Raw genomic sequence first — 27,938 nt, forward strand, 5'->3', positions numbered from 1 at the left:
TATATTTCGTGATTTGAGAGCAATTGTGTATATTGAAAGCAGAATTGCGAGCGAGCTTCGGTGACATCAGTTTTCAGTGAGGGGTTTATATAGCTTGACCCCACATACAATTACTAAGATCCTTCCATCTGTGCGGCGCCACTTTGTACCGAGGTGGATATAAACAAAACGGTATATATTCTACGTCATCCATCGTAACTACATGGGAACTCGGAGAGGTCCCATGCGCAGTGCTTCGTCGAGTAGCGCATTGCGCAGGGCAATCTCATCTAGTGATAGCTCTGTCTCATCTATCTTGTTCGGTGTGCCCAGCACGGGCTTCACGTCTGCGTCGCAGGTGCTTCCTGGGGCTGGTAGGTCGCCTGTCTGAAAGTATTTGCGGATTGCCTGGCTTGTGCAGACTGATGGGGCGGCAAGGGTGCAGTGCTGCGACTGTTAGTATTAGTTGTGGGAGGTAATGGTAGGACTTACTCCTTCTGAGTCTTGCTGCAGTAAGACCGACTTGGGAAATGCCGCGTTCATGTTCTTCGCACTGAGCTGGTCAGTATCAATCGGTCGAAGGTGTATCTGGACCATACCTTCGTAGAGGAGTTATTGGATCGAGGACATTGTTGACAATAAGAAGAGGGTGGGAGGTATTGCCGGTCACCGGAGCTGCGAGTGTCAGTGAGGGTGTTGACCACCAGTAGATGAACTTACTAGGCATCCTCCACTTTGCCGTCACGTTCCATCCAGCGCAATTCAATCGCGTATGTGCCCAATAATGACCAAAAATATTGCTAGCTTGCTGCAGAGAGTGCCAGTGCTCTTTGAACGCCTCCTGATCCGGATCCTGTAAGTACTCTGCGTCGCTGCAAAGGATGGCCGAGGAAGAGTACATCTCGCTCTGCCATGGGAGTAGACACTCAGACGACCAGGGTCCAGTGCTCAGACATTCAGACGTCGGGCAAGAGGGAGATCTCCGGCTTAGCTTGAAGTCGGCCAAGCCGGAGCCATCACCCCTGGCAAGATCGTTGGCAATTGTCGCAAGATAAGCGAATCCGGCCAGAGGCTGATATATGGAGATCCGCAGAATCGTTCTCAAATCGGTCCAAGTTACAACTTCTGGCCCTCGGGTCTTGGACGGTAGAACAGCCATTGACGAGTTGAGCAGACTGTTCTCCAACTCCATGTAGGCCTCTTTGATTGCTGTCGGCCCACCAGCAGCAAAGAACGGGCAGTCGTCGCCAGCCGCTTCGCAGTAAATGGCGAACTTTTCGAAAATAGCGTCGGCGTCACCAATGGGCTCCGGGCCAACGCCAGTGTAGTACTTTCCAGCATCTACTACACCGTCCAATACCATCCGCTCCACGCGATCCGGGAACAGTGCTGCAAATGTAGAGCCAAGTAAGGTTCCATACGAGCGACCCCAGTATAACAGTTTTTCTTGCCCGCGGTACCATTTAGTACGTTCTGCCATAGGTTGATCACGGTTGTATCCATAACGTTTGTCGTGCTGACGTTGAGCTGAAAGGCCCTGCCTCTCCCGCCACTCACCATGTCGCTCTACAATTTCAAGCATGTCGCGAGCCACCGGAGGCGTGTTGGTGTGCTCCCCGAGAGCGTCACCATCCTCCAACGGCGTCAAGACAGCTCGCGAGCATCCAGTATTGAGAGCAAGGGCGCGCTGCCAATTTCGCATGAGAGAGTCCGCAGAGCTACCGAGCATACCATCCGCCTCGGCCTGAAGCTCCCAGTTCTGTTGCGAGAACAGATCGGGGAAGCAGCTGAAACCGGGTGTCGTGCTGCCGACGCTTCGCGGATCGAACCCGATGATATCGTAGTACTGGTCCTGTAGGTTCTCCACGACGTCTGAAGGGACAACAGAGGAGTCCACGATGGTCTGCAGGTTATGGCCAGAAATCAGGGCTGATGCAACACCCGAACCGCCAGGGCCACCAGGATTGATCAATATCGCGCCGCCGTATCGAGGATCCGTCACCGGAACCTTGGCCGGAAGGCGAGTAATCGCAATGGCCATACGGGTTCCTTGACCGTCCGATCGATGATAATCCATCGGGACATCAAGGCGGGCACACTGGTAGCCACCGAAACAGTCATGGTACTCGAGCGATGTGGATGGTGTGATCTACGTGTGTTAGACCGGTTGGTTATGATGATTACCGGAACATACCTGACTCCATGAAAATGAAGGCTCTACCAACTCGGCCGACGAGTTAGGGTTGACCTCTTGTGAAGCTGGGAACAACCACCACAGCCCCGCAAGGACCGTCAATGCCAGCACGGTGGGACTGACAATTCTTCGGCAAGACCCGCACCGCGTGGAACAATCACCTGGATCCCGGCTGCTAGGAAGACTAAATCGTTTGCGGTCCTCCATCGTTCGCCGACTAATCGCGTCTTATCGTAAATGCATCCGTAAGGTAGGTGATCGAGCCGACCGAATCAAGGGAGGGGGATGAGGGTTTTAAGTAGCGGTGATGTGTGGACCTTATCGCGCACCATTGGGCGGGTGGGATGCAGCAGATTTCCTCCGCGCTGAAAGATGAGCATGCGCGGAATGCACAAGTCCCTTGCCCGACGAATGAAGGAAAGGGGATATCCAATCTTAGCAGGGGCAGACAGACGCAAGAGACAACCAACCCTGCACAGGGCCTGTGCGCTGAGAGGAGAGTTTCGGCAAGGGCGGGCGATGGGCATCTCTGATCGGTGTGGGTGGAGTGTGCCGGCGAAGACACTAGTGCACCGCAGCGATAGTCTGATTCTCGTCCTCCAACAGCAGCCCACTATTGGGGGTAAGATAAAAAGCAAATCTAGAAAAATCCGACATCGTGGATCATGTGCTAGTACTGAAAAATGCAAATCCTTGACGGTGTCACAAGCACGGTGTAAATCAGATTCGAGGACGTCAACACCAGAAAGCAGATCGAAATGTGGGGATCGTCGACCGGTTGGGAAGTGTTATCGGGTCGGATCAGCTGATCTTATCTTCTCATATCAGCACACCGCCTACTTGTTAGATGTCGGAGCATACTGCCGTCCGGTACCGCCTACCCCTAGGGTTCGACTTCGCTTAGTTATTCATTTGTCAGCTAGATTGTCACGGTGTAACGATGCCTGTTCCGACCGCCTACCCATCTTGGTTAGCCTCGCTCCGCGAGGGTCCATCTGCATGTTTGTTTATGTTACGATTCGTACAGGCCCAGGGGAAGTAGAGGGGCAGAATGACGTCTGTATCGACTACACGCACGTAGCCTACTAAGGAACGGATGCCTTTAACGATAGGGCTCAATTCTATTGCTTCGATAGACTCTTCTTGACGATGTATCTCTCTATCTATTGAGGGGTCGAATCCTCAGGGGGTTGGAGTAGCTAGCGGCCACGCCGCTAGTGATCACATGATCTCATAGATTCGTATCAGTTTACGATCCTCTCTGAATGTCTTCATGCTTTGAGATTCCGTACTTAGAGTACCAGATAGATTAGTTCAGGTCTTCTGATTGGCTCGCAGTCACAATAGGCATATAACTTTTAGTCTTTTGCCCGTAACTATAATAGCTCCTTTACTCTAGTTAATTACTATGAGCGTCACCGGTAGGCGTAATTACTCGACATCAGCCAGTAGGAGTCTTAATGAGTGAAGGTCTGATTCTGTCAATCTAGTTGCAAATGGTCGTTTAAATACACAGATAATAATAAGCAATCTAGCCCGATAAAGCAACTAGAAGAGACTTAACTTTTGAACCGTGGAAATAGCAGAAAATTCTGCGTAATCCTCGGTGAAAACGGACGTTGTAGGTCCAATATCCCAATTAGGAAGGCGTCATATACAACTGGCGGTTGACAATTACTTACTGAGGGTTCGGGTGCATGACTGAGTGCTTAGTGCACCTACATAAGTACTTCCTTACAACCCAGAGCCTCTCCCTGAGCGAAAAGCGGCAGCAAGTTGGGCCGAAAATGGAAACGGAAGTTTACAAGTTTCCGCAGAGATCCTTCCTATTCAGTAGTCTGATAATAGGGACTAAGACTACGAAAAGCAAGCAAGCAGGCAGGCCAGCAGCTTTAATCTATAAAGGTAGGCTTTCGTGAGAGATAGATGATTAACCCACAACCTGATAGACTAAATGATTGGGGATCGGGGTACAAGGCAGAATAAGATCTGGTTAATCTGCATGGCCATGCCCAGGTACCAGCAGGCAATAGGAACATACACGGACTACTAGACCTGCTAGACAAATAGAAGACAGGAACAGGGAATGAGGAACACGAATGGGACGGATGGGTAACAGATGAACCTATGGATAAGAAAAATGAGATAAGATGGAACAGGATAGGGCTGGAGTAAAGTAACCAACTGCCTTTGCCTCACCAACCGACTAACGGACTAACGAATCAATAACCAATCGACCAATTAGGTGGGGAGAAAGGGAACCGTAGGTGGGATGGACTTGCTATTAGGGACCAGAGAAACAAATGTGGGCGGAGCATTTAACATTTATGCCTATTTCCATTGGATGCCCAGCGTCCCAGTTCCTATTAACAGCCATCAACATAGTTGAGATGAAAACGACCCCAATGCCAATCTTGCTCCATGTACTCTTTTCCTTATCCGACATCAAGTGCCTCCGCCCTCACATTTCGAATCCATCTCGTCCTCATTCGTTGTCCAGAGGTACTTGGGGTAATTTTAACCTGAGGTAACGTGGAGGGGCCCGTTACCGTCATCAATAGGGCAGTCCTCGCCATCAGAATCAAACTCAACGATGCAGCTTGCATCCGTGCCAACAGCAATACCAATGTAATTGATGTTGGACTGGCCTTCACCAGAGCCAAGAACATTGCCATCCTCATCTTGGACATCGCAGCTCTCCGGGTCGCCGGCAAAGTCACCAAGGCAGTGGAACTTGCGCGGGGTGTCCCAGCAGTCTCCCTCAATAGTAAACGTGCGGCCGTCGCCGGTGTTGTAGCATGGCGCGTGGTTGTCGGGATAATCCTGGTCGTAGACAGCATCGCCATTTTCGTTAAGGATTGCGAAACCACTATAGTGCTTGTTGGTATTGCCACCAGCAGGTCCTGAGATTGAAGAGAAGCCGCCAGACGACCAGACAACCTTCAGGCGCTCGGCTGAGACGGTGGTGGAGGTTGCGGCCATGAGAGCCAGCACGGCGTTGCGGAGGAAAGTCATCGTGCAGTTATATGGAAATGGTTGGAAGATAGAGAGTGAATAGTTCAGATGTTTTGCTTCTGGGATTGACGATGTTATTGAGAGGTCTTTTAGGGGTCTTTATAGTTTTTCGTGGACAGTGACCCCTTGTGCACCTTTCTACCAAAATCAGGTTATCATGAGTAAATAGAGCACTTACGTAGGACCGTGGAGCACGGATATCGCCCGTAGTGGAGAGTGCTTGCCTAACACTAAGGAATGTTAGGGTCGGGACCATGCTTCTTCAACAAGCCTTCTTGAACGTTTTAGTGCAATTCTCGTTATTGGTCCCTGCATATTAGATTATAAGCACCTGGAGAACTCAAAGTTCAAGCACAGCAGACACTGCTAGCATGCACATTACTGCCGAAGCTGTCCCGAAGCGCGGTGGAGGTGCGACATGGTAACAAGCATTGCCCCATGATTAGTTGATAGCGCATTCCAACTCTTTCACCCGTTGCCTGATGTGAATCAGCCTTGCCTTCGAGCAATGCGTGATTTTTTTTTTTGCAATGACCCGCACGGGATATCATCCTGGGGCCAAAAGTTGGAAGCTGGGGATGTGAAACTGAATAAAGTAAGGTAGAGGAAGATCATGTAACACACCAAGAAACAATAGTAATGGTGACAAATATCCAGCTCGCAGCTCTGGAGTCTGCACCTCAACTACTATGTAGATACCTAGTAGGGAATTCTTATCTGGAAGATTGAGACGGGTTGTCGCAGGAATCACGGCATCCCTGGGGAGGGTCCACCATCTACGGGACGCCTTACATAGAAGGCAGGCTTTCTGTGGTCCCGGCTTTGGACTACGTATTGTGATAGACAGCAGTCAACGTAGTCATCCGCCATGTATAGATGCAAAGGGGTCTTGCAGTTTGCAACGAATATTGCCCTGCTTGCTTGACTGCTTTACGAAGTGATTTTGTGGCGATTGTGGCCGAAGCTTGTGCATATAGAGCGATATGACTAGATATTAGCTGCGTGAATGGAGGTATGAATCAACCACCATCACCATACCACCCTTGCAGATGTCAACGTCATGCTTTCCACATGGCCGTGACACAGAGCGGGCTGGACCCTGAGATCATCGCGGCACATGAACGATTTTGAACTCTCAAGTGCTTTCGGACCCTCTCCGTGACCTTCGGCTCTCCAATTTTCGAGCCTAGGAGTCCTCCATGTACTAGTGTGTGAACTGTCAAATCATTAATAGAGTCAGTTGACTGCAACCAAAGAGTTGCGGCGCTCCACCGAGGCAGACTTTGCTTAGTGGAGTGGACTGTCTCTGCTATTGCCAAGACAGGCACCTGCCTATAACGGCGTGAAGATAATGGCAATCATTATATTGATTGTTTGCTCATCAGAATTAGAATACGTACTCAGCGAAGTTTTACAATGTCACCAAGGACGTCTTGATCTTCTCTATAACATAGGCTCTCCTTCTATGCCCCGTTTTAATAACTAGGTAATAACGAGCCAGCTTTGTCTTTCTGCTCTGAAAGGTGGACTGAATTATACCTTACCGTTACAATGCTTCTTTGTTGCTTCCATGCTTAATAGCGAGACGATATTACTGCCACTACCTATGGACAACCCATCTAACTCGCCACACTGCGTGCCTAAGATTCGTAATCTTTGAAACTTGAGCTCTTTAGGCTTTCCAACGCCAAAAGTACTCGGCTAGATGCATGGTTCCCTACTTCCCGCGTGGTGAATCTAAAACTGGAACCCATTGTCAGATAAGGTCAGGTTTGTCCTGCTTGAGGTCTCAAAGAGGCCTTAAGGTTACTCTGAGATCAAGAGAGAAGAGTAGTAGAGCTAGAAATGCGATAGTATCGTAGACAATGTGACTATATTGGTTGTTCTCAAGAGAATAAGGCACGAAGAACAAAAGCTAGATACAGTGGTAAACGAGTGCCCTTATATACCTTGTCGCATCATATATGACATATGGCTCATTCATAAGTCTGAAATAATGATATTCAATACTATGGTAGCCGGCGATTGAATACTGTCGACCTTAATTGACCGCTAGTATTCTGCTTCAACGCCGAATTTACTATTAGTCAGCGCCTGCTTGGTCATTACCTATATCTTTTCTATTTCCTATTCTAGTTAGTTAGCTTACCCCTATTTTGACTGTATTTAGTGCAGTATCGTAGCTAGATTGAATGAATCAGACCTTCATATTCTTCGGGTGGTGTACCAAATATTACGTACGTGGCGAAGTTCGACAAATACAAAACATGGTAAAGGCCACCAACTCCTATTTACGTTGTGGGTCACATGACTAGCTAATGCCTAAGGCACCAACAACTGTACGCGGAGACCGCGACAATAAATACAAGCAGCTTTACAAATTCAATATATTTAATTATTTTAAGTAGCAGATATTGCAATAGACCTGGCACTCACCCGCCCCGCGGGTCCAAGATCAGGAACCTCCACCCGCACCTCAGAGGGTCAGGGTCCAACCTCACCGACCCTGACCCTGACCCTGACCCTCATCAACCCTCAAATGCATAATTTCTCCGCGCCTTTCCTATTTTGGACGTATAAAATTGATAATTTAGCTTCTTATAGTTTATGCATTGCAAGCAAGTCACGTTTTCTACCTGTTTGTCTTGTTTGTGGACCCTGAGGTTCACCCGCGGGTGACCCTCTTGAGGGTTGGACCTCTAGGTGAACGACCCTAGGGTCGATAACTCGGCCGCTTACCCACCCGCGGGGCGGGTCGGGTGGAGGGTCCGGAGGGTCACCCGCGGGTGAGGGCCAGGTCTATATTGCAAGCAGGATTTAACCTTTAAAGTAAGTAAATTCTAAGCACTTCTAAAGCCTTTTTGGAGGCATGATAGTGGTTTAAAAATAAGTTAAAAAGGCAGACGTGTCACGGTGCCAGAGGGCAGGTATTTCACCTGAGGTTGAAATACCCAGCCAGCGTGACAGTGCCAGCTTAAGGCCTCATTCCGGGCACGATGCCCGGGATGAGTATCGCGAGATTCTGCCTGTTCCGACCACCTGGCTGACTAATACTTCCCCTCGAGGTCACGTGTATTTCAAGTACCTGGGTACTTGAAACCTGCCAACGAGGTTCTGCCCGTTCTGACCGCCTGGCTGACCGTTACTTCCTGAACTCCGATGTTATCCTGTTCCTGACCTCTAAGCAACGTCTTGTTATACTAAGCGCCTGTCTGATAGCCTGATCCTGCATCCTGCCTGTGTATCTACTTCGTCATTCTGTTCTGAATACACCCCTGAGCCCGCACCTTGACAAGACGCGTACAAAACGCGTGGGTGGCCGGTCCGCTTGTGGATTCGTACAGCGCCTCTTTCCTTCACCTACATACACTATCAATGGAGGAAAGACGCTATTGCTGGAGGATACGGGATACAATATTACCTTTTCGGGATCCAATGAGGCCTCTGGCCAAATATTTAAGCTCTATACAGACTGTACTTAGAAGTAGCAAGACCTTCATTCATTTCAATTCATATCAATTAGTCATCCATATCCACCAATAGGCTTATAAGATTGGACTAGAATTGACGGATCTGGTAGGGGACGTCGACTGTGATTCTTGGGACTGTCTGATCCTGATCATCGTGTTGATTTACTTCACCATCTACCGATATCTCGCAATCTAATGATTACCCAATGGAGGTCCTTATGCCCCATGAAGATGAATATGACGTGAAGATCCCACAGGCGGAGGAGGAACTGGCACGGTTGCACAAGCAACGCGCCTTGCTTCAGCTACAAAACCAACTCGCCGAGGAACAGCGACTGATTGACAATTCCCAGTATGCGCCACCGATCAATGCACCCGTCGTCGCCGAGCCTGCGAACTTCCTCGGTCGCTATCAGGTCGTTGCCTACGAGCCGGAACCCCAACCAGTGTTCAAATGATCGGACTCGGAAATGACACTGGCGGGGGAACAAGAAATGCTGACCTATCCGGAACACACACCAATGCTTTCAGTCACAAAGATGTCTCATGGAGTCCACCGCAAAGAGTTCCTACTGTTGATGCGTCGCTTAGAGGACCACTTTCGAGAGTAGGCCCAATACTACGCAGACGATGCGAACAAGATAGCGGAAGCGACCCGCTACCTGTCAGAAGGAATTGCAGTGAAGTGGGCACTGAACCGGCTCTCTCTGTCGGACAAAAATACATGGTCAGAGTTCTGTGTCTGGTTGAGCTCGTATATTCGCAACTTTGTCAATCCCGATGCCGCCGAGAGACGATGGAATACAGCACGCCAGCGAAGAGATGAGCCGGTGAGCAGATTTGCGAGGACACTGGGTGGCTTTGAAGTGAACCTACCGCGTCTGGTCAGCGACCGTGAACGATGCGAGCGACTGTCGGAGGGTGTTCTGCAAGAGGTGCGACGTGCGTCTCGGTACGGATTCCCAGCTTCCTATCACATAGGCATCTCCGAGCTGTGTGCCGCTTATCAATCTCTCCCTCGCCCTCGCCCTCGCGGTGATTGTTATCGGCCCGGGCCTGAGCCAGCGCGATGAAGGCGTCGACGACGGGGAAGGGCTCCGTGAGCGACAGGAGCAATATCACTGCCGTCAACTTGTAAATTAGCATTTCCAAAAGTGATTTGCGCAAATAAACTGTAAACAAACTGTAACTTGAGAAAGTAACTTGCGCTAGGAAAAGTCCAGAGTCAAAAGCGGTAGTAATATATATATATATATTCGGGGGAGAGTGCTTGATGGCCTGGTCACTAGCTGTTGAGATCACCCAGTCAAGCAAACATGACAGCAAAGCGGAGGTTCGGCATTTCGACCACGATAGCGATTCTTCACAAGAAATGCCAAGCATGCTAGGGAAGTACAATTGGGCGTGGAATGAGGGGTTCCCTCCCCAGACCGGCACCGCCTCAACAAACACGCCGGGGCGTCTGTCTTGTCGAATCACAGCAGTCAATGTTGCTGCAACCGGCGCATGTGCGAAGGTCGGAGTATCTACGAGTACGTGGCCAGCGGTGGCATGAGCATTAGCCATCGCAGCAGAGCAGCCACCGAGTCTTGACGGCGAAGATGACGAATGAGCGAGTGGAGCGATTGGAGCCCGTCTGGCGGCGATCATCGACCCGGTCCCGCTGCTCCCTGACTCTTGATCTTTTCTCTGCCACCTCCACCTTCTCTCTTCAACACCCATTCTCTTCTGGGGAGGACTGTCGTTATCCACTCTCACAGATCAGCCCATATTCCATCCATCATCGTGGCTTGTCTTGACTATTGGGGATCGTCTCTTCCACATGCCGGATGACGTATGGTCTGGGAGCTCCACGTGCTCCCTCTCCAGCGATGGCAGTTCCTTCAAGAAAGGGGCCACTCCAGGCTTTCACTCTGCCTGGCCACGCTGTCGGGAGAAAGATATGAATATTGAAGTGAACGAGAAACCGACCCAGAATGAGCCTGTGGAGGTCGCGGGTGTTACCAAGATCAAGGCTGTCGAGGCCGTAGGTGGGAAGAAGGGCAAATATATCATGTATGCTGGGTATGTATTACTTTCAATACTACTTTACGACCTATGCTGACTGCAGTAGACTGGCCATGATTATGATTATCTAGTGAGTTTGATCAAAGTGGTACGCAGCGGCGAAACTAACTGAACAGTGAACTCGACAATTCCACGGTTGGGACGTATCGCAACTTTGCATCATCGGATTACCACCAGCTTGGGATGCTAGCGACCTTGAACACCGCCGCCAGTATCATCACAGCCATCGCCAAGCCGCCAATCGCCAAGCTGTCGGACGTTATCGGGCGAGGCGAAGCGTACATCATCACAGTCACGTTTTACATCCTCTCGTATGTCCTCTGCGCAGCATCAAACTCATTCGACACGTATGCTGGTGGTTATGTCTTCTACGCACTCGGTCAAGCTGGCATGGCCATTCTTAATTCGATTATCGTCTCGGATTTATCGTCGATGCGCTGGAGAGGCTTCGTGTACAACATCCTCTACGTTCCGTTCCTCGTCACGCCCTGGGTCTCCGCGTTTATTGTCGATAGTGTGGTTAACGGCATCGGCTGGAGATGGGGAATCGGCATGTTCGCTATTCTCATGCCCTTCTGCGCGAGCTTTATCATCATCACATTACTCGTCTTTCAGCGCCGCGGCAGGCGTGCAGGCCTGATTTACAACGAAAAACTCACAATCTACACCTTCTGCTCGCGAATCGATCTCGGCGGAACCCTTCTTCTGAGTGGCGGGTTTGCTCTAGTTCTCATTCCAATCACTCTTGCAGCAACAGCAACAGATCGCTGGTCAACGCCGTGGGTCGACGCTCTGATTGTCCTAGGCGCACTGGTACTGATCGCGCTCGTCCCATACGAGAAGTACCTATCGCAGTACCCCGTCGTGCCAACTCGGTACTTCCGGACGCTCTCAGTCGTGATTTCAGTCTTGTTGGGGTGCATAGACAACATCGGCTACGGCGCAACCCACACCTACCTCTTCGTCTGGTCAATGGTCTCGCATAACTTCTCGCCTCGCGACGCACAGTTCCTCACATACACCAATGGCGTCGCGCAAGCCCTTATTGGAATTGGAACAGGATTATTGATGTACCGTATCCGCACATACAAGTGGATTGGCGTTGCTGGTGCAGTGGTGAGAATCGTTGGGTACGGTGTCATGGTTCGCCTGCGCACAAACGAGTCTTCCATCGCGGAACTGTTCATTGTCCAACTCGTCCAAGGACTGGGAAGTGGAATCATCGAAACGATCATCATTGTCGCTGCTCAGATCTCTGTCCCGCATGCAGAGCTGGCGCAGGTTACATCGCTTGTTATGCTTGGTACGTTCCTGGGCAATGGAATTGGATCGGCTGTTGCGGGCGCGATATATACGGGTCAATTGGAGAAGAGGCTGCGAATTCATCTGGGTCCGGAAGCGACACAGGTACAGTTAACGACACTGTATAATTCTATTACGGGGACACTGCCGGAATGGGGGACGCCGGAGAGGACGGCTGTTAATCAGGCTGTGAGTGACCTGAACTCCAGAATGTTCGACTGATACTAATGCTTGCGGTGCAGTACTCGGATGTGATGGGCTATATCACCATCGCAGCACTGGCGTTTGCCGTGCCGATTGTATTTCTGTCGCTTTTCCTGCCAAATAAGAAGCTTGGGTACGTTCATTCCATTTTGAAGTCTCTAGTAATTCAGACTGACCATGATCGCAGTGACGGACACAACCTCGTCCAGGAGCCATCGTCCCCTTCCACCCCGGAAGAAAACGCCAACTATCACAAATCCCAAAAACCCAACCTGAAAGCTTAATGACCATATATATATCCACGCCAGTCCCATTAAAAACAACGAAATGTTTATGACTATACATTACTTTCTCTAGTCTCCAACCCATATATACATCCCCTCCCCTAGGCAATAGCAGAGCTGAGCTTACCTCCCCGGCGACCCAAGCACACAAGGAAACTCCCTCTCCCACTCATCCTCCAACGCATTCCTCACCAAATGCCACACATTAAGATCATAAGCCTCACCCAAATGCCCCACCGGATCATCCGGACAAAAATCCTGAACATAAACATTCCTAACCCCGTCCTCATTTACAAAACTCGTCGTTGTAGGAACAACCATCTCATCATACTTGGACGCTATAATCGTTACTTCGTTCCCCTCTTGCACAATCGGTTTCCCGTCATTCAGTCGTTCAACGGCTGGCCCGTCGGGTCCTAGATCGTGGCATGCGCCGCATCCAACGAGGTTCAGGACCTGCCCTATGAGTTCGCGCGATGCGTCGCCTAGTATATAGGCGAGGTTATATAGCCCGATAAAGGTTGTCCCATGTGTAGGCGGTGCGATGGCAACGATCCGATGCACAATCTCACTAATACCCTCTTCAAACTTAGGAACGTAGAGAGACTGCATCGCGCCCTCGGAGTGTCCGACAATATCAACCTTTTCCGCACCAGTCTTACTCTGGATCTCCCGAATGAAAGATGCGATTTCAGGCGCGGATTCCTCTAGTGGTTTCAGACCTCCGACGAAGGGGAAACCGGGGTATGCGCCGTATGTTGCGGAGTATGTGCACATTCCGGACTTTTGGAGATAGGCTTGGAGCAGGTTTAGATCTTCGTAGTATGTTGCGCCGAGGCCGTGGAGGATGACGATGGGGTTTGTGCCGTTTTGTGGGGTGCATGAAAAGTCGTTTATGGATTGGGTGTGGCCTAGGGCAATGGTTGCCATGGAGAGGGCGGTCGTTAGGAAAGTGGATAGGCGCATGGTGGTGGTTGTCGGTTATTAGGATTATTAGATTGTTGTATACTCCGTAAATGGGGTTGAGATTAGGTAGTAGGCGCAATTATCTGTTGCATGCAGGTGAGACTCGGATTATAAAGAGCGAACAGCCTCAATTATAAAGGTAAGAATAAGGTTGTGGAAGAAAAAGAATGTCGGTCCCGAGCGCGGGAAGAGTATATAAGAGTGAAAAGAAAAAAGGAATAAGAAGAAGAAACAAAGGAACAAGAATATTATCGTCAGAAGAAGCGAGACATCCAGCGAAGGAAAAGAAGACGGGAGGAGTTCGAGCTGAAGAGACAAAGTGGAGAGTCCTGCGATGATCTTCATTCAATCTCATTGACCCCATCCTTCCAGCCAGCCATACAAACAATGCCATTCCTGTCCGATCCCGATGCTAGACACATCACTTCCATGATCCATTTGACTATCGATTTTTAGATTGCACTATTTGGACGCCCCCTGCCTGTCACGCTAGCCCAGTTTGGAATTATACCACCAGGGCCAGCTGAATATCCACCAAGCCTCCACAGGCCAATGCGATCTACTCCACAAGTAACCTATCGAGTGTCACTGTAGACAACGTAAAATCGCCATATCTGTTTGGGAAGTCCCTCTCAACCACCAAATGATCGAGAGAAAACCCCCAGGCATCCGCAACCCGCTTGTCCGGCGTATACCCCGACTGAAACTCGAATGTCAAAGTTGCCGCAGTAGAGCCGCCCCCACCACTGCTGAATTCGAATTCAATGATGGGGTCGACACAAACGTCGAAGGAAATTGTCTTTAGACGAGGCATTCGCCGCGCGGCGTACCCGAGCGATATAAACAGCCGGTGGAAATACTCTACATTTATCACGTCGCGCACGATCTCGTATTCTCCCCGCAGCCAGCGGCTCTCGGAGATTTCCATCACCTGTTGCAGGGTCGGGGAAATCATCATCGTCTCCGGTGTCGAGTTCGAAGTCGAAAAGCCACTCGCCTACGAACATTGTCTGTTAGATTTCCCTGTAGAAACAGCCAAAATAGTGCAGCGGGCACTCCTTACCAGAGGGGAGGTGTTCTGGAACGGCTGTCATAATGATTGACTCTCGATGAGGCCAGTAAAAATCGGGGGATGAGGCTACCAATATCGTCTAATGGGTAGAAGAAGTCCATGTCAACTGACATTGCCGACAGGGTTAGCTGTCGTAAGTTGCATGAGAAAAGGCGGAGACTCGTAGAGAACCCATCAATCTTGTAGTTGGCGGGTCGAGGGTCCAGGGCAGGCAGAGTGTTTGACCAGGGGTGTTCGCTACTACCCTCGAACTTAAAGAACTCGCAGGGTGAACGGAAGTCTTGCAAGTCCAGATGCCACCGCTGTGGATCACGTCAGACAGAGGGCAGAAACGTAATGAGCTCTACTAACCTTGTCTACGATCTCGCGTGTACCACAGATGGTCGGGTCGGGTTATATCCTGCATGTTCAAGAATAACTGTTCCAAACCCAAGATAACGTCCCAGCCGCGCCCGGGTGTGGACAGGGAACTTTTCGTCGAAGCACAGAATCAGTTGAAGAAAATTCCCTTGGCTCACCAGGCAGATCTTCCTATCGTCCAAGCCTTGATCTTGCTTGGCGATCTTGCACAGAAACTGAGCAGCGCGGAGGAAAGTGATCACTACACAGGGGCCGCGCTTCGATTAGCCCTAAGCATGAATCTCCACACCGAGCCTCTCGCAGACGCATTATCAGAGCTGGATAAGAAGGTCTGTCGTCGCGTCTGGTGGAGTGTCTATTGCGCCGAGAGTTGTTCGGCCAAGCTCTACAGCCGCCCACTGCTCCTCCCAGAGGATAAGCTGATCACCGTAAATGCAGTCTCAAATATTCAAGAAAAGGTTCGTCCGTTCCCTTATTCCCCCACTCGTAGCCCTAGGTGGTTATACCAACTATGTCTAACCAGCTAAACACTGCCTGCTCTGGAAGGCCCTTACACCCTCGAGCACAACCCTCCCACCCCAAAGAGACGACACAACCATCTACCGCCGATTCCTATCGACTCCCTCTATAACACCAGCCGATATCGACCAGGTCAACCAGACAATCGACGACTGGCACCGCAGCTCTTCGTTTTGCGTGCAGGTTGGCCATCGTTCCTCGCGCCCAGGGTGGCATTTTATTGCGCACCGCCGGCAGATCCTATGCGATCGTAGTCTCCGACTTCTTATCCACCGTCCTATGCTACTACAGTGGCTCCGTTGGAGGCGGTCATCCCCGTCACAGTCGGCAACTACTACCACCGCTACCACCACTACAGCCCCATCGGAACTCGACCAGGCATACCAGTTAGGAGACGGTGATACAGAAGACCACGCCCACGCTCGCTGCCGCGCACAGGGGCTAGAGATCGCAAGGACAATAGTAGCGACGATCACAGAATTGATTTCGAATCACCGGCACTCTCAGCTTACTCTGGCATTTACACTGTGTATCCCCCGTTCCTCTTTTTTTTAAGTGGTAGACAGACACAATGCATATACACGAAATGTCCCGAGAAACAAAAAAAAAAACAAAAGGCTCACTACAAGACTAACTGATTTATTCTTCTCACCACCTCTAGATACGCCCTCTTCCACGCCCTACTTGAATTCCCGTGGACTCAAGCAACTGTATATCATGGTGTTGAAAGTTTCTCGTTGATTAGGAGACTCATGACAATAGAAGAATAGAGAAACGGAGGGTACGATGGTTAGGCGCACAGTCTAGCTGCAGAAATGGGCTGATCGCGATTTCAGTGCATAGTGCAGGTTTCACCATCTTGGAACGAGCTTCAGCTCAGATCTGATCTCGCGTTGAACCTACTTCGCCCTTCCAATCATCTCATTCGCCAATGACAGCTGCAGCTTACTCCGCGCTTCTTGCAGCTGAGGATGAATTGGAAATTCAGGACGCATCGTAGCTGCAACCATACTTTGTGGCGAGGTCGGGACGGTCGCGATCGCGATACTCCGGGGATGAGCAGCATTGATCCCAAAGTTGACTGGTGATTCTGGCGGCCTGGCCCCCTTCTTTGTCGGATTTCTTTCAAGAAGCTGGATTCTTGTGTCACCGAGTCCGGGATGGTCCTTGTTCATCCACTGATCGGCCTGCCGAGGTAAGGAGCGAGGGGCCAAAATCCCAGTTTTTCAGTGAGAGCCCGACGGTTGATGACATCCGAGTGCAGAATTGATGTGCTTTTTACGGCTCATGACGGATACGGTAGCATCTGACCAACGAACAATTGTAAGCGATACCTAGAAAAAAAAAAGAAGCAAAAGGAGGTTGGCCTTGGAATATAGTTCCGCTCTCGCAAGCTCCATTCCCAATTTCCAAGTTCCTCGGTGGACCACGACCCCACTACCGATCGTGACAACTACCGAACCGCGGAGCTCTGGCTGGCTGTAAAAAGGTACTTTGGCATCAGAAAGGCGAGGTGACATCTCTCTGGAGGGAAGCGCTGATTCTTATCTGCATATCAAAGCTTTGATAGAATGTCACCGATTGGTGGGAGTGTTCCCAGGGAGAGGAAAATACTGTGGGAGAGAGAGAGAGATCGGCGTTGCGACTTGGAAGTGGAAGACCATGGCTGGCTGAGGTAACTACGCTAGCCCCAATGAGGATATCACACTTCGCCAGACCAAATCCAACTCCACGACTCGCTCTCTCTCTCACAGTCGCAGAATGTTTTCTTTTCCTCCAGTCCGGTGTCAACAAAGCGAAAAAAGGTCAATTGGCCTTTCCAGTTGGTAGATACTTCTGCCTTCTCCCTGCAAGTGATCTGACCTGCAGCAGTCTCACATGTCACGACAGCTCCCCACTCCCACCGGCCAACGGTTGAACCCACCGCTGCACTCTGTGTACCAATCGCTGTCAGCACTAACCGCCGCCCCTCAAGGCGATCTCGGCCTTGCTCGCTCGATCTCAAATGCCTGAATTCGCCGTGCCGTTGGTCCGCCCTCAAGCTCTCCTCTCCATGCTTTATCCTCTTCTCCCGCTGCCTTAACTTGTACCGAGCCCGACTCGCCAGCTACGGGCGCTGCTCATGTCGGAACCGTTTGTCAAGAAGCCTACCGCCAGCTCTAGCCACGGGTCCCGCCAGTCAAAGTCATGTAAAGTTTGCCGCGCACGCAAGGTCAAGGTGCGTCTACCAGTCATACTATCGTGGAAGATACTTCCCGTATGTACTCATCTGTTATCCAATGGAGTATAGTGCGATCGAGTACAGCCTTGTCACGCATGCTGTACGCACGGATACCCGTCGAAATGCGTCTTCGAAATCGCCCCGGGCGAAGACTTCAAGCCTGTGTCTCAGGCCGATGAGATTCGCAATCTGCGTGCCGAGATTCGGGATTTGAGCCAACAACTCGACGGTGGTGAGCTTGACTTTCATCATATTTTTCGTCGTTCAGTGCCTAATCTAGCAGGCTCAAATGCGTCAAGGCGACGCTTGAAGCAGCTGCAGGCTTTGTTCTCGACTATCCGTGCCGCTCCTGAGGATGTGGTCGACCGACTTGTTGCGGATATCAGAGCCGCCGGGGATGACCAAGGAATCCCGGTAGTTGAACCCTGGGACGGTACAAAATGTAAGTTTGAGTTTCAAAGACGCTGGCAGTGACAGACTGACGGGACAAAGCATCCGGTAGTGGCTTCAGAGACCCCGATGAGCCCATTGCATCTCTCGAAACCGACGATAGCGATACACATAGCCTGATCGTGCAACGCAACAGCCGAGATTACTCAGAATCAAGCGATGACTCATCTTACGGATCGGTCTATCGGATGGACGCGGCGAAATCGATGCTCGACGTATTTATTGAACGATTTGTGGACGCCTTCAGCCCGGAGGTAGATGCGAAATCTGGACAAGCCGGGGCGATCCGCCGGGCTGCTGAGATTCGCATGTTCTCGCCCATCCTTACCGAGGCCTTCCAAGCTGTCAGCCAGGTCTTCTTCGGGCGCTCAGTACAAAATAAGACGGTCGAAGTGACGGGGTTCTCGGGCTATCCGCGGGTTTTGCGAAGTCTGCAAGAAGCTCTGCTGGATCCAGAGCGCAGCAAGGCAGAATCCACGCTGGCGACGGTTATACTGCTAATGGCGTTTGAGGTACGTTTGCGAACTGTACGAGAGAACGATCTAACCTGGTCAGAGTGTGGAACGCACTTCGCAGGCATCGCTGTCCGCGCACGTTCAGGGCGCGGTGCGGTTGATTGAACACCGAGGCCCTGAGAATCATATGTATGGTGTTGAGCATCTACTATTCACTGAGCTCCGACCGTATTGGGTATGATCCCAGCTCCAGTTGCCAACTTCAACTGACAGTTTTAGGTCTCGGCATCATTCTCTCGACGCGCGCCCACGTTCCTTGCCCAAGAAGAATGGAAAACTGTACCCTGGGCCGCTGGAACAACATCGAAAAATATCCTCCACTATCTCCTCGATCTCGCGGTTGAAATTCCGGCCCTTCTTTCACAATACGACGATCTCAAAGCCGGGTTAGATCTGAACATACTCAGTAACCATGAGAAAACCGTCAAGCAGGCAGCGTTGTGGAACGGTGTTCGCGATGTCACAAACCGCCTTTCTTTGTGGAAAGTCAACTGGGTGGACGGATACCCAGACGGTCCTCCTCAGGAAGTCGAAGCGACCGAGGACACCCAGTTTCCAATCTTCCGTTGTCGAGACTTGCGCACAGGCGCTGTCATCACGCCAACAAAGTTCCAGTACCCTGACCTCCTCCTCACCCAAACCATGTGTATATATTACGCCACCCGTCTCATATTATCCTCCGTTGACACTCGACCAACCAACGGAGTCACCCGCCTCGAGCAATATCAGCTTGCTTGCGGAATTTGCCGCAGCCTCGAATGGTACATCCTGATGTCGCCCGGCAATATGATAAATCGACTTGCATTTCCAGTTCGTGTTGCATGGGAAGCATTCCCGGATCTTGGCCCGGAGCGCAGATTCCTTTTCCAGGTCCTAAAGTTGGTCGAGAAACGGCACTCCTTGGCTCTTTGGGGCGGTGGGATGGAGGACATTTCACCAAGATACAACTCGCCGCCGGTTAGCGACGTATCCAGCCCTCCTGCCGACCTCCCTGAGCCGAGTAAGTAGTGTTGAAACTATGTTGGTGGCTATTTCGCTTCTCGCTGGTCTTATTCGAAAAGTTCTCGGCGGTATCTTGATTTTATGGCTGATGTATATAATGACACTTATTCGGGAAAACGTCGGAACCACTGACGCTGGGATTGGGAATGATAAGCAATAATCCTTTGTCCTGCTCGAATCAACACTTGTTGACAGCCACTCCACCTTCACGTACTTTCCTCTTCTGGCCGATTATGCTAGTAATTCCCTGTCATTGTGTCTGTGTGACTGTTGCGACCGAGAATGCTAATTGCAAACAGGGGGAACAGGTACAACGCAATCTCTGGCACTTGAAATCTAACAACTAGCCGGGAGAATACGCCGACCGGGTTCGACCAAGTACATAATCCGTTTCCAAGACATTCCTGCCGGTCGGGCTTCCAAAAGAGCTTGGCCAGCTATCTCCCCACGGGGCCTGATCATCCCGACCCACACAGAGTCGGCCGATACAACAATCTACCACTGAATCCCGACCTCGTCTCAGTTCACCGCTCGAGTCAATGCTGTAAACATCGGACACTCTCCGCGATCATATGAACAGCAGGGATCCCTCTGAACCTTGGTCCCGAAGACCTTGGCTTCGAGTAGGAGTCGGTGCACTCGGACATAATCTACAACATCAGTATCTGTTCACTTCATGGTGAGGCAATAAAGAACAATCAAGGAACCTGTCGATCTCGTCTAGTTATCTCAACGAGTGATTCTTGCGAATGTGCCGATTGTGCAGATCCCTCCGCATTCTACCGGCAAACGCACCAAAACCAGCCAAGACAAGACAAGATTTTGGCGACAGCACAGGGCTTGACACCTGCCGACGATGCGCGATGACATGTCCATGCGACCGGAGATGGTGCGAGCCTAGCTGATTTCACTCGTCAACATGGCCTGATCAACGTCCGGCATCTGGACGCGTACCGCGGACTTCTCTGACGTCGACAGTGCCGTAATGGCTGATGAGATACGAGACCTCCTCGGACTGACTGCGATGTACACATCCGATACCAGTTTGGTCGTGGTGCAACAGGTTAGTCCTATTTAGCCGACAACTATCAGGCCCGGGGCCACTCTTTTTGCTCCCAACTTCCAATCCAAAAGATGTAGGAATTGCCCGGGGAAAATGCGGGGGATTACTGCACAGTGCTTACCCACATCGCATGTTACCTTCAGGTGTGGCGGACCAAACTTTCTTCTCGCACAACGGAAATGCTCCGACCCCCACGCAACACGGAAACGTAAACATTTTGGCACAATGGATGAATAGACTTGCAAGGGTCTGGTGGGTGTAGCGAGCTGTACGGCATCAGATTGGTTGAGCGTGCGGCGTTCCGTGTTTCTCTGGTGCTTCCCCCGGTCTTTCTCCGCACTTTGAACGCGAGAAGCTCCACTAAGCAACCAAGACCAATTCGCGGTGACCCAATCACACTCGCCTGAAGCTGCCTTCGACTCCCTGTGGCAAGCTGCTGGCTCCATCTCCCCAGACTCGCCAGACCTGCTGAGGAGCTGCACCAGGATTCCAGTCGCGGAGGAGGGTCATGCTGATGTCCTCGACCCGTATCTGGTTCAGGGTATATAAACAGCGAGAACCCAGCAGCGAAACTGCTAATCTCCAGCATTTATCCTCCTCTTTTCTCTTATCACGCTCTGATAACGATAATAATGGTCGACGAAATTGTCACGGCCAAGGCCGATATTGCCCATGATGAGGAGATGGCCCATCTCAATTCGCTTTCTCCAGAGGAGTTGGTGATTGAGAAAAAGCTTCGGCGCCGCGTCGATGCGATTATCATGCCGCTGGTGATTCTCGTTTACCTAATGAACTACATTGACAGGTTGGTTACGTTCTCTGCTCTTTTTTACGCCAGCTAACAAGACAGAAACAACTATGCTGCCGCAAAACTCCAGGGCATGCCAGAAGATCTCGGCCTCGTGGGCGATCAGTACCAGACCGGTCTCTCGATCCTCTTCGTCGGATACATCCTCATGCAGGTCCCGTCAAACCTGCTTCTCAACTACATGGGCCGCCCATCGCTATACCTCGGTTTCTTCATTGTCGCCTGGGGCCTGGTATCGGCGCTTACCAGCCAATGCACCAACTACGGTGGAATCGTCGCCGCTCGATTCATCCTCGGACTTGTTGAAGCGCCTTTCTTCGCCGGTGTTTTGTTCTATCTATCAAAGTGGTATACCAAGAAGGAGCTCGCTCTTCGAATGAGTATTTTCTACTCGGGCTCCCTACTCAGTGGTGCGTTCGGAAACCTGATCGCCGCTGGTATTCTGAACGGCCTGGCTGGTGCTCGCGGCTTGTCCGCCTGGCAATGGCTATACATTATTGAAGGTGCCATCACCGTTTTCATCGGTTTCATCGTCATGGCGGTGCTTCCCGACTTCCCCGAAAACTGGCGCCTCCTCCCTGAAGAAATGAAACACGTCGCAGCCAAGCGCCTGGCCATTGAAGCCGCCCAAGCCGACGTCGACGCCGCTGGCGGTATGAGCCAAGTCAAGGGTTTGAAGATGGCCTTCTCCGACATCAAGACCTACGCTCTGGCAGTCGCCTACATGGCCATCACCGGTGCATCAGGCTTCCAGAACTTCTTCCCCACCCTTACCCGAACACTAGGATACGAAGAAACAATTTCGCTTCTTCTCGTCGCACCTCCTTACATCTTCATGGTCGCATACTCCCTCGCCCACTCCTACCTCTCCGACCGCTTCCAGAACCGCTTCTGGTTCTTCGTCTACCCCATCCCCATCACAATCGTCGGCTTCGTCATCTTCATGACAACAGATGGCTTTGGCCCGCGCTACTTCTCCTTTTTCCTCATGATCTTCGTCTTCGCCCAGAACGGCACCGTCTACTCCTGGGTTGCGGGCGCTATTCCCCGTCCGCCTGCCAAGCGCGCCGCCGCCTACGCTTTTATCAACTCAATCGGTAACTCGGCTAGTATCTGGACGCCTTTCACCTACCGCGACCAGGACGAGCCATACTACCGCCCTGCAATGGGTGTCTGCATTGGTCTCCAGGTTCTCGGCGGGTTGATGGCTGTCTTCATGTACTTCCACCTGAAGAGCCTGAACAAGCGCCAGGCGAGACTCGATGACCCGACCGCTACGCTTACGGAGAAGGACAACAAGGTCCTGGCTAAGATTGCGGCGCGCGAGGGGATCGATGTTGCGGCTGCTAGGGACCTGCAGAGTGGGTTCCGGTATGTTGTTTAGGTGCTGGATTAGCCTGTGCCCTGTTGTATATACTCTACCTATCTATAGTTATGAGATGATCATGATAACGATGAATTTGAATGAGAATGATCTGCCAAGATATGATCCCTGTCACTGTTACTGTAGGGAGACCAAGAACCGCCGAGAACGCCCGCCGCCGGCTTTTCCCGCGCGTATTTGACCACCTGCTCAATGCCCTGCCTCACTTGGCTCTGGAACATTGTCTGACGCTGGATACAGCGATCAAACCAGATACTACGAGAATAGTCCATCACGCGGTGTCGTCGGACAAACTCAGCGAACCTCATGACCCCAAACCAATTGATATAAATCTCACCGGGTGGTGTTTGGAGCTCGCCAAAGACAAAGAAATCAACACCAACAACACCTACTACGTATATCGTCATCGCGGACACTATCATAACAGCCATAGATATTCCGACCGCAGCCTCAAACCGAATTAACTACTAGAAATCGGTCAACCGAAGCGAAGAGAACCATGTGTATCGCGATCCTCTCAACAACACACCCGGATTACCGGTTCATTATCCTTAATAACCGCGATGTAGGTGCTCCTTTCCCTACCCTCGATCATCTACCGTTGTTTGATCGTCCTCCCCGTGTCTCTTGTAAAACTAAGGCTAATACCTCACAGGAATTCCTCTCCCGCCCAACCGCCCCAGCCGAATGGTGGACGCCTGAACCGTCGCCCATATCCTCGCCATCATATTCACCACCACCTACAACACCACTCACAAACCTAGAACATAAGAGCACACGCATCCTCTCAGCACGAGACCTCGCCCGCCCCGCCCACGGCACCTGGCTCGGCATAAATGCAGATGGTCGACTCGGCGTATTAACGAATTGTCTTGAGAAGGTTTGCGCCAGGGCAGTAGGTGGTTTGAGTCGGGGCGGTGTTATTAAGAGGTGGCTTATTTCAACATCGGATAATGATGGAGACGAAGAGGAAGGGGGCGATAAGGATGGGAAAAGGAATATCTTGTCTTTCGTTAACCACCTCACCGGTCTCCGGGACGTAGGAGGATTCAATCTCCTCCTCGGCGACGTCCGCAACGAACAACTGGCTATAATATCGAATCGCAGCGCTGGGACGGACTGTTGCCCTGAAGATGAAGAGGGGCAGGTTAAGATCCGGTGGATTGATCATAACTCGGATTTAGGGGAAACAATTGCGCTGAGCAATATGACGCTCTCTGACTCGCCTGAAAGCCCGCAATCCGAGAAGTGGAAGAAGATGACGCTGGGAGAGGACTTGACTTCCTCTGCTATACAAGCCAGCGTTGGGAATGGCGATGATGAAGACGCGCTTCTCAATCGTCTGTTTGGAGTGCTAAGCACGGATACACTCTCCCGTCTCCCCGGTGGACTATCAGAAGACGCAGAGACATATCTAGGACTATTGCGGGAGAGCATATTTATCCCCGTAATTGGGAAACCAGTTCAACTACACGAACAGAAAGAAGGGGAGGTTTTGAATTCGGGTTATATGCAGGGGCTATACGGAACACAGACACAAACTGTCATGCTTGTTGGGTATGATGGAAGGGTCCGTTTTGTTGCGAGGACATTGTATGATGACGGTGGAAGGAGAAGATTGAACAGCGAGGAAGGGGAGGGTGTTAACGAGTTTGTTTTTACTGCGGGATGACCCTTGAGGATGAGGATGTGCCGTTCGATTATAAATGCATGAAAACGTTATGATGCATACATGAAGACTGTGCAGCTTGCATTGGGTGATCAACGATTTCTATGTAAACAAATACGGGAGGAGCGTTCTGTGGAGGGCCGGTTGCTTTTTCCCTGTAGACTATACTTAGTTTCGCAGATGAGGAAGGCACGATGGTCTCCCAGCCTGGGATGTAGGGAAGGAGCGCTCCTTCGCGCATAACAGGGAAAGAGCAATTTGTCAGCAAGTAATGGTTGCTCCTTCCCTTGATGCTGTACCTGGTTGCACACATAAGGAAGGTGCGATGACCGCTCGCTGACAGGACGATTAGGAGGAGCGGTATGGTAGGTACCTACCTAGGACGCGTCTGACACTGGGCAGTATGACTTTGTTTAGACTACATTATTGTATTTTAGCATTTACCTTATTACTACTTGGATCGAAATATCAGTAAGGATTTCCTGTCAGACACGACACGGATTACCTGGCGCGCAAAGTAAGATGCTGCGTGATATATGTGGACGCCTTTGTTGATTAGGTATTTCCAGCGACGGGCTCGCTATAGCAAAACAGTAAGAGAAAAGAATCCTCAATCTTAGAACCATTCATGTAGTCTGTATAAACAAGAAGAGAGAGGAAATGTAAATCGCCAAGACAGTATAGCATTGACTCATGATCTGCCCCAACAAATGCTTAGAGTGTAGGGAGTTTGTGACTGACACTAGCGGACCGATACAAGACTGATTGTTGCTTTATTATGTGGCGTCTACTCCGTAAGGCTCAAAGGGACTGTAGGGAGTTGCATCGTGCGCGAGAAACCTAGCTAGCATCTCTAGATGACAGGTCAAATGTCTCATATGTTATCCTGTTTCCAGTCTACATATCATGATGCGGCTGCAGACAGCAATATGCGATTCCCCGTAATCCCCTCGCAGGACCAGATGCATCAACGGTCAAACTTGGCTCCTCAAAGGAAGGCAAACTACACTTCCACTAGGCACCAGAGCGCCTCATATTTGTTGATAAGGAATAGTCTCTTTTAGGACTAGGATTGAATAAGTACTCCGAGCTGAGCCCTCCTCTCCACGCACAGCCCCTAACAGTATGGCAGGATGCGGGGGTGGAGGCAGCTTAGTGTAGATGCGGGAATTGTTTTGACTGTGGGCTGATGTTGGCGATCAAAATGGGCAGTGCAATGGCATCATCCTGCAGGCAGAGTATCATCGAATAGAGTGCATAGACTCCACTGATCGCAGGTGTATGGACTGTCTGGAGACCGGGAGAATGCGGGGGAGAGCCGGGGGAAACCGCGTTAAACTGTAAGTGGCTGACGCGGAGGACAGCAGTCCGCTCGTCCGGCCAATCAGAGTACTTTCCCCTACATCATCGCTGCCCGCTTGGGAAGGCCGCGCGATCACGTGACACACGCTGAACGGACGTATATTATCTTGCAGTCCCCTCGATGGTGGATTATATTAGCCAGATCTGATTCAGTGTCTCTTTGTCTCTATAGTACGCTCTCTATTTCCCTCAGATCTCAAGAAGTCAATTCGCCATGTCTTTCCTCAACGCATCCCGGCCGGCCCTCCAAAGCACCAAGGCTCTCACAAGTAGCCGCTCTTTCTCAATCTCTACCCCGGCGCGATTAGCAGTTACTGCCCAGAACCAGTCGCCACACGGGTACCTAGCAGAGTATGTGATCTCCAGTTACTCGTTCCTATCTCTTAGCCTGGACAAGTCGCCAGTGAGGCGCTTCGGCAGTTCCCACTGTCCCACTTGCCTAGGTGACGTCATGGGCCCTCGGGTGACTTTCCTGTTATCTCTCCCTCCCTTGCCTCCGTTCATGGTTCATTGTCTGACGCCGGATACAGAAAGGGTGCTTTCCCCTTCCACCAACGGGCACCGTCATTCGAGGAGGTCATTTCGTGGAGCGAGAACTCCGAGGCTGCGGAGTTGATGAACCTGCGGAGTGAGAACGCCGAGCAGGCGAGGAAGATCGAGGTTTTGCAGGGCACGATGTATGTTCTTTCTGCTATCCTGCCTTTATACTGGCCCTCTTGCTAATGAGTCATAGTGCAAGTCTTCTCCAGGGCCGCCAATAGTTGTTCGCTATGATCTGGCTTTGTCTTTCGGTTCAATGTGATACCTACCTACGCTTATGACGGCGTTTCTCTTGGGCATTCATTGGCATTCTCCTTCGACTTAATCGAGTGACTCGGCCTCGTTCGATTTTCTGGAGGATCGGACTAGATTCAATTCTTACCTCGAATCTTTTATATCTCTTTGCATGATGTTGCCGCGCAGCGCTGGGATGATCCCGTCTGCGTCTCGCCTTGCATTCTTATTGACTAAGAGTATTGAGCGGCGACGTCTTTTCTACTTTCTGTTTCCTATTTTATCTACTTCGAGCTTTTTCGTTATCATACCCCTATAGCATCAATGTGAGACGACCTATTTACCTTCACTGGGCACTTCCTTCACCGTGTAGCTGTATAGGTAGTCACTGTATATCCTACTCTACCTCACGGACTATTTCCAGGGGCAGGTATGGGTATCTCCGCAGTAACCCCACTCAGAGCAACAGTTACCACGGGGTCTGGGTCCACTCACCTCTCTTGTTGTCGAAGGCGAAGCCAGATACCAAGCGCTGTAACTGGTCCCCAGATATGTGCACGCTGGATCTATTCTACCTAGCCCAGATCACAGCGGGCATCTACCGCTCCTCCAACCAAATCGAAGGCATGTTCCCTCCCCCCGACGAATTCGATGCTTTCTACACTGAGCACCACACCTTCCAAGCAGGCCCAGGCTCATGTCGGGCTCATGTCGCCGCCTACCAGCTCCTGATGCCGCAGCTTATGTCCCTCTCGAGAGTTCGGCCCTAATGCAGATTGCCGCATAAAAATGGCCCAGTCAAACTCGGTGCGGTGGGCCAGACACCCGGAGAGTCCAGTAAGAAATGCGAACTCTGCCATGCATGGAGAAGAAGCTGCGTTAACCTGCGCCGCATGACTGCTGCATGTGTAGTGTAGTATGGGAGTATCACCTCAAGAAGAGCGTTGCGTCCCAGTAGAGGTTTTCTTGAATCAGGTTTGACGGGGTGTCAACGGCTCAAATAATCCCTTGTCCGAAAATCCTTATCCTTGTAGCCCCGTGTTCTTTTACTTGTTTGAGTTTCTTTCTCATCAGTGATTTTGGTAGCCAATCCCCGTTCAATCCCTACAATAAAGCGTGTACTAAGGTTTATTGCTGGATGAGGATCCGGTGAGAATATAACCCACCAGAGCGAGTGTATCGTATTGAGAGACGCATTGGGGGCGAGCGGAAAGTTATGGGAATCTACGACAAAACTGGGGTCCTATCATGTCAATTG

The 27,938-nt window shown here is 50.9% G+C and overlaps 13 protein-coding genes across 13 annotated transcripts; 8 read left to right on the forward strand and 5 right to left on the reverse strand.

The window, feature by feature from the left end:
- Window positions 1-44: 44 nt before the first annotated feature.
- Window positions 45-2,583, reverse strand: BDV14DRAFT_175463 (putative proteinase). Its single transcript, XM_073769073.1, has 5 exons — window positions 2,174-2,583; window positions 700-2,128; window positions 579-654; window positions 472-532; window positions 45-426 (listed from the first exon to the last, which is right to left on the reverse strand). Exons 1-5 carry the CDS (start codon window positions 2,378-2,380, stop codon window positions 199-201), a joined length of 2,001 nt encoding a protein of 666 aa, XP_073626942.1. The 5' UTR covers window positions 2,381-2,583; the 3' UTR covers window positions 45-198.
- Window positions 2,584-4,690: 2,107 nt separating this feature from the next.
- On the reverse strand, window positions 4,691-5,246 carry BDV14DRAFT_209531 (uncharacterized protein; the record flags this gene model as incomplete). Its single annotated transcript, XM_073775667.1, has 1 exon — window positions 4,691-5,246. Exon 1 carries the CDS (start codon window positions 5,186-5,188, stop codon window positions 4,691-4,693), a length of 498 nt encoding a protein of 165 aa, XP_073626943.1. The 5' UTR covers window positions 5,189-5,246.
- Window positions 5,247-8,864: 3,618 nt separating this feature from the next.
- Window positions 8,865-9,801, forward strand: BDV14DRAFT_201238 (uncharacterized protein; the record flags this gene model as incomplete). Its single annotated transcript, XM_073773705.1, has 3 exons — window positions 8,865-9,104; window positions 9,270-9,593; window positions 9,640-9,801. 3 exons carry the CDS (start codon window positions 8,865-8,867, stop codon window positions 9,799-9,801), a joined length of 726 nt encoding a protein of 241 aa, XP_073626944.1.
- A 559-nt stretch (window positions 9,802-10,360) lies between these two features.
- Window positions 10,361-12,292, forward strand: BDV14DRAFT_175467 (putative siderochrome-iron transporter). Its single transcript, XM_073769074.1, has 3 exons — window positions 10,361-10,722; window positions 10,772-10,795; window positions 10,842-12,292. Exons 1-3 carry the CDS (start codon window positions 10,481-10,483, stop codon window positions 12,247-12,249), a joined length of 1,674 nt encoding a protein of 557 aa, XP_073626945.1. The 5' UTR covers window positions 10,361-10,480; the 3' UTR covers window positions 12,250-12,292.
- A 49-nt stretch (window positions 12,293-12,341) lies between these two features.
- Window positions 12,342-13,837, reverse strand: BDV14DRAFT_175469 (esterase/lipase family protein). The gene has a single exon (XM_073769075.1). It carries the CDS (start codon window positions 13,479-13,481, stop codon window positions 12,639-12,641), a length of 843 nt encoding a protein of 280 aa, XP_073626946.1. The 5' UTR covers window positions 13,482-13,837; the 3' UTR covers window positions 12,342-12,638.
- On the reverse strand, window positions 13,823-14,684 carry BDV14DRAFT_175470 (uncharacterized protein). The gene is made up of 2 exons (XM_073769076.1): window positions 14,545-14,684; window positions 13,823-14,478 (listed from the first exon to the last, which is right to left on the reverse strand). The coding sequence occupies exon 2, from the start codon at window positions 14,437-14,439 to the stop codon at window positions 14,041-14,043; it is 399 nt and encodes a 132-aa protein (XP_073626947.1). The 5' UTR covers window positions 14,440-14,478; window positions 14,545-14,684; the 3' UTR covers window positions 13,823-14,040.
- Window positions 14,685-14,957: 273 nt separating this feature from the next.
- BDV14DRAFT_201242 (fungal specific transcription factor domain-containing protein) lies at window positions 14,958-15,987 on the forward strand (the record flags this gene model as incomplete). The annotated part of the gene is made up of 2 exons (XM_073773706.1): window positions 14,958-15,371; window positions 15,460-15,987. The coding sequence occupies 2 exons, from the start codon at window positions 14,958-14,960 to the stop codon at window positions 15,985-15,987; spliced, it is 942 nt and encodes a 313-aa protein (XP_073626948.1).
- Window positions 15,988-16,028: 41 nt separating this feature from the next.
- BDV14DRAFT_175471 (uncharacterized protein) lies at window positions 16,029-17,071 on the reverse strand. Its single transcript, XM_073769077.1, has one exon. It carries the CDS (start codon window positions 16,605-16,607, stop codon window positions 16,332-16,334), a length of 276 nt encoding a protein of 91 aa, XP_073626949.1. The 5' UTR covers window positions 16,608-17,071; the 3' UTR covers window positions 16,029-16,331.
- A 32-nt stretch (window positions 17,072-17,103) lies between these two features.
- Window positions 17,104-17,450, forward strand: BDV14DRAFT_175472 (uncharacterized protein). The gene has a single exon (XM_073769078.1). It carries the CDS (start codon window positions 17,126-17,128, stop codon window positions 17,348-17,350), a length of 225 nt encoding a protein of 74 aa, XP_073626950.1. The 5' UTR covers window positions 17,104-17,125; the 3' UTR covers window positions 17,351-17,450.
- Window positions 17,451-17,453: 3 nt separating this feature from the next.
- BDV14DRAFT_175477 (Zn(II)2Cys6 transcription factor domain-containing protein) lies at window positions 17,454-19,787 on the forward strand. Its single transcript, XM_073769079.1, has 6 exons — window positions 17,454-17,650; window positions 17,723-17,885; window positions 17,937-18,095; window positions 18,146-18,615; window positions 18,659-18,793; window positions 18,838-19,787. Exons 1-6 carry the CDS (start codon window positions 17,555-17,557, stop codon window positions 19,624-19,626), a joined length of 1,812 nt encoding a protein of 603 aa, XP_073626951.1. The 5' UTR covers window positions 17,454-17,554; the 3' UTR covers window positions 19,627-19,787.
- An 887-nt stretch (window positions 19,788-20,674) lies between these two features.
- On the forward strand, window positions 20,675-22,975 carry BDV14DRAFT_209535 (putative MFS transporter). The gene is made up of 2 exons (XM_073775668.1): window positions 20,675-21,488; window positions 21,534-22,975. The coding sequence occupies exons 1-2, from the start codon at window positions 21,316-21,318 to the stop codon at window positions 22,873-22,875; spliced, it is 1,515 nt and encodes a 504-aa protein (XP_073626952.1). The 5' UTR covers window positions 20,675-21,315; the 3' UTR covers window positions 22,876-22,975.
- An 84-nt stretch (window positions 22,976-23,059) lies between these two features.
- BDV14DRAFT_175482 (NRDE family protein) lies at window positions 23,060-25,076 on the forward strand. The gene is made up of 2 exons (XM_073769080.1): window positions 23,060-23,440; window positions 23,531-25,076. Exons 1-2 carry the CDS (start codon window positions 23,375-23,377, stop codon window positions 24,545-24,547), a joined length of 1,083 nt encoding a protein of 360 aa, XP_073626953.1. The 5' UTR covers window positions 23,060-23,374; the 3' UTR covers window positions 24,548-25,076.
- Window positions 25,077-26,048: 972 nt separating this feature from the next.
- On the forward strand, window positions 26,049-27,029 carry BDV14DRAFT_175488 (uncharacterized protein). The gene is made up of 3 exons (XM_073769081.1): window positions 26,049-26,257; window positions 26,437-26,583; window positions 26,640-27,029. The coding sequence occupies exons 1-3, from the start codon at window positions 26,121-26,123 to the stop codon at window positions 26,665-26,667; spliced, it is 312 nt and encodes a 103-aa protein (XP_073626954.1). The 5' UTR covers window positions 26,049-26,120; the 3' UTR covers window positions 26,668-27,029.
- Window positions 27,030-27,938: the final 909 nt, after the last annotated feature.

This window comes from Aspergillus stella-maris, assembly GCF_047715825.1.
Source record: "Aspergillus stella-maris strain CBS 113639 unplaced genomic scaffold BDV14scaffold_36, whole genome shotgun sequence".
NCBI classification, from domain to species: Eukaryota; Fungi; Ascomycota; class Eurotiomycetes; order Eurotiales; family Aspergillaceae; genus Aspergillus; species Aspergillus stella-maris.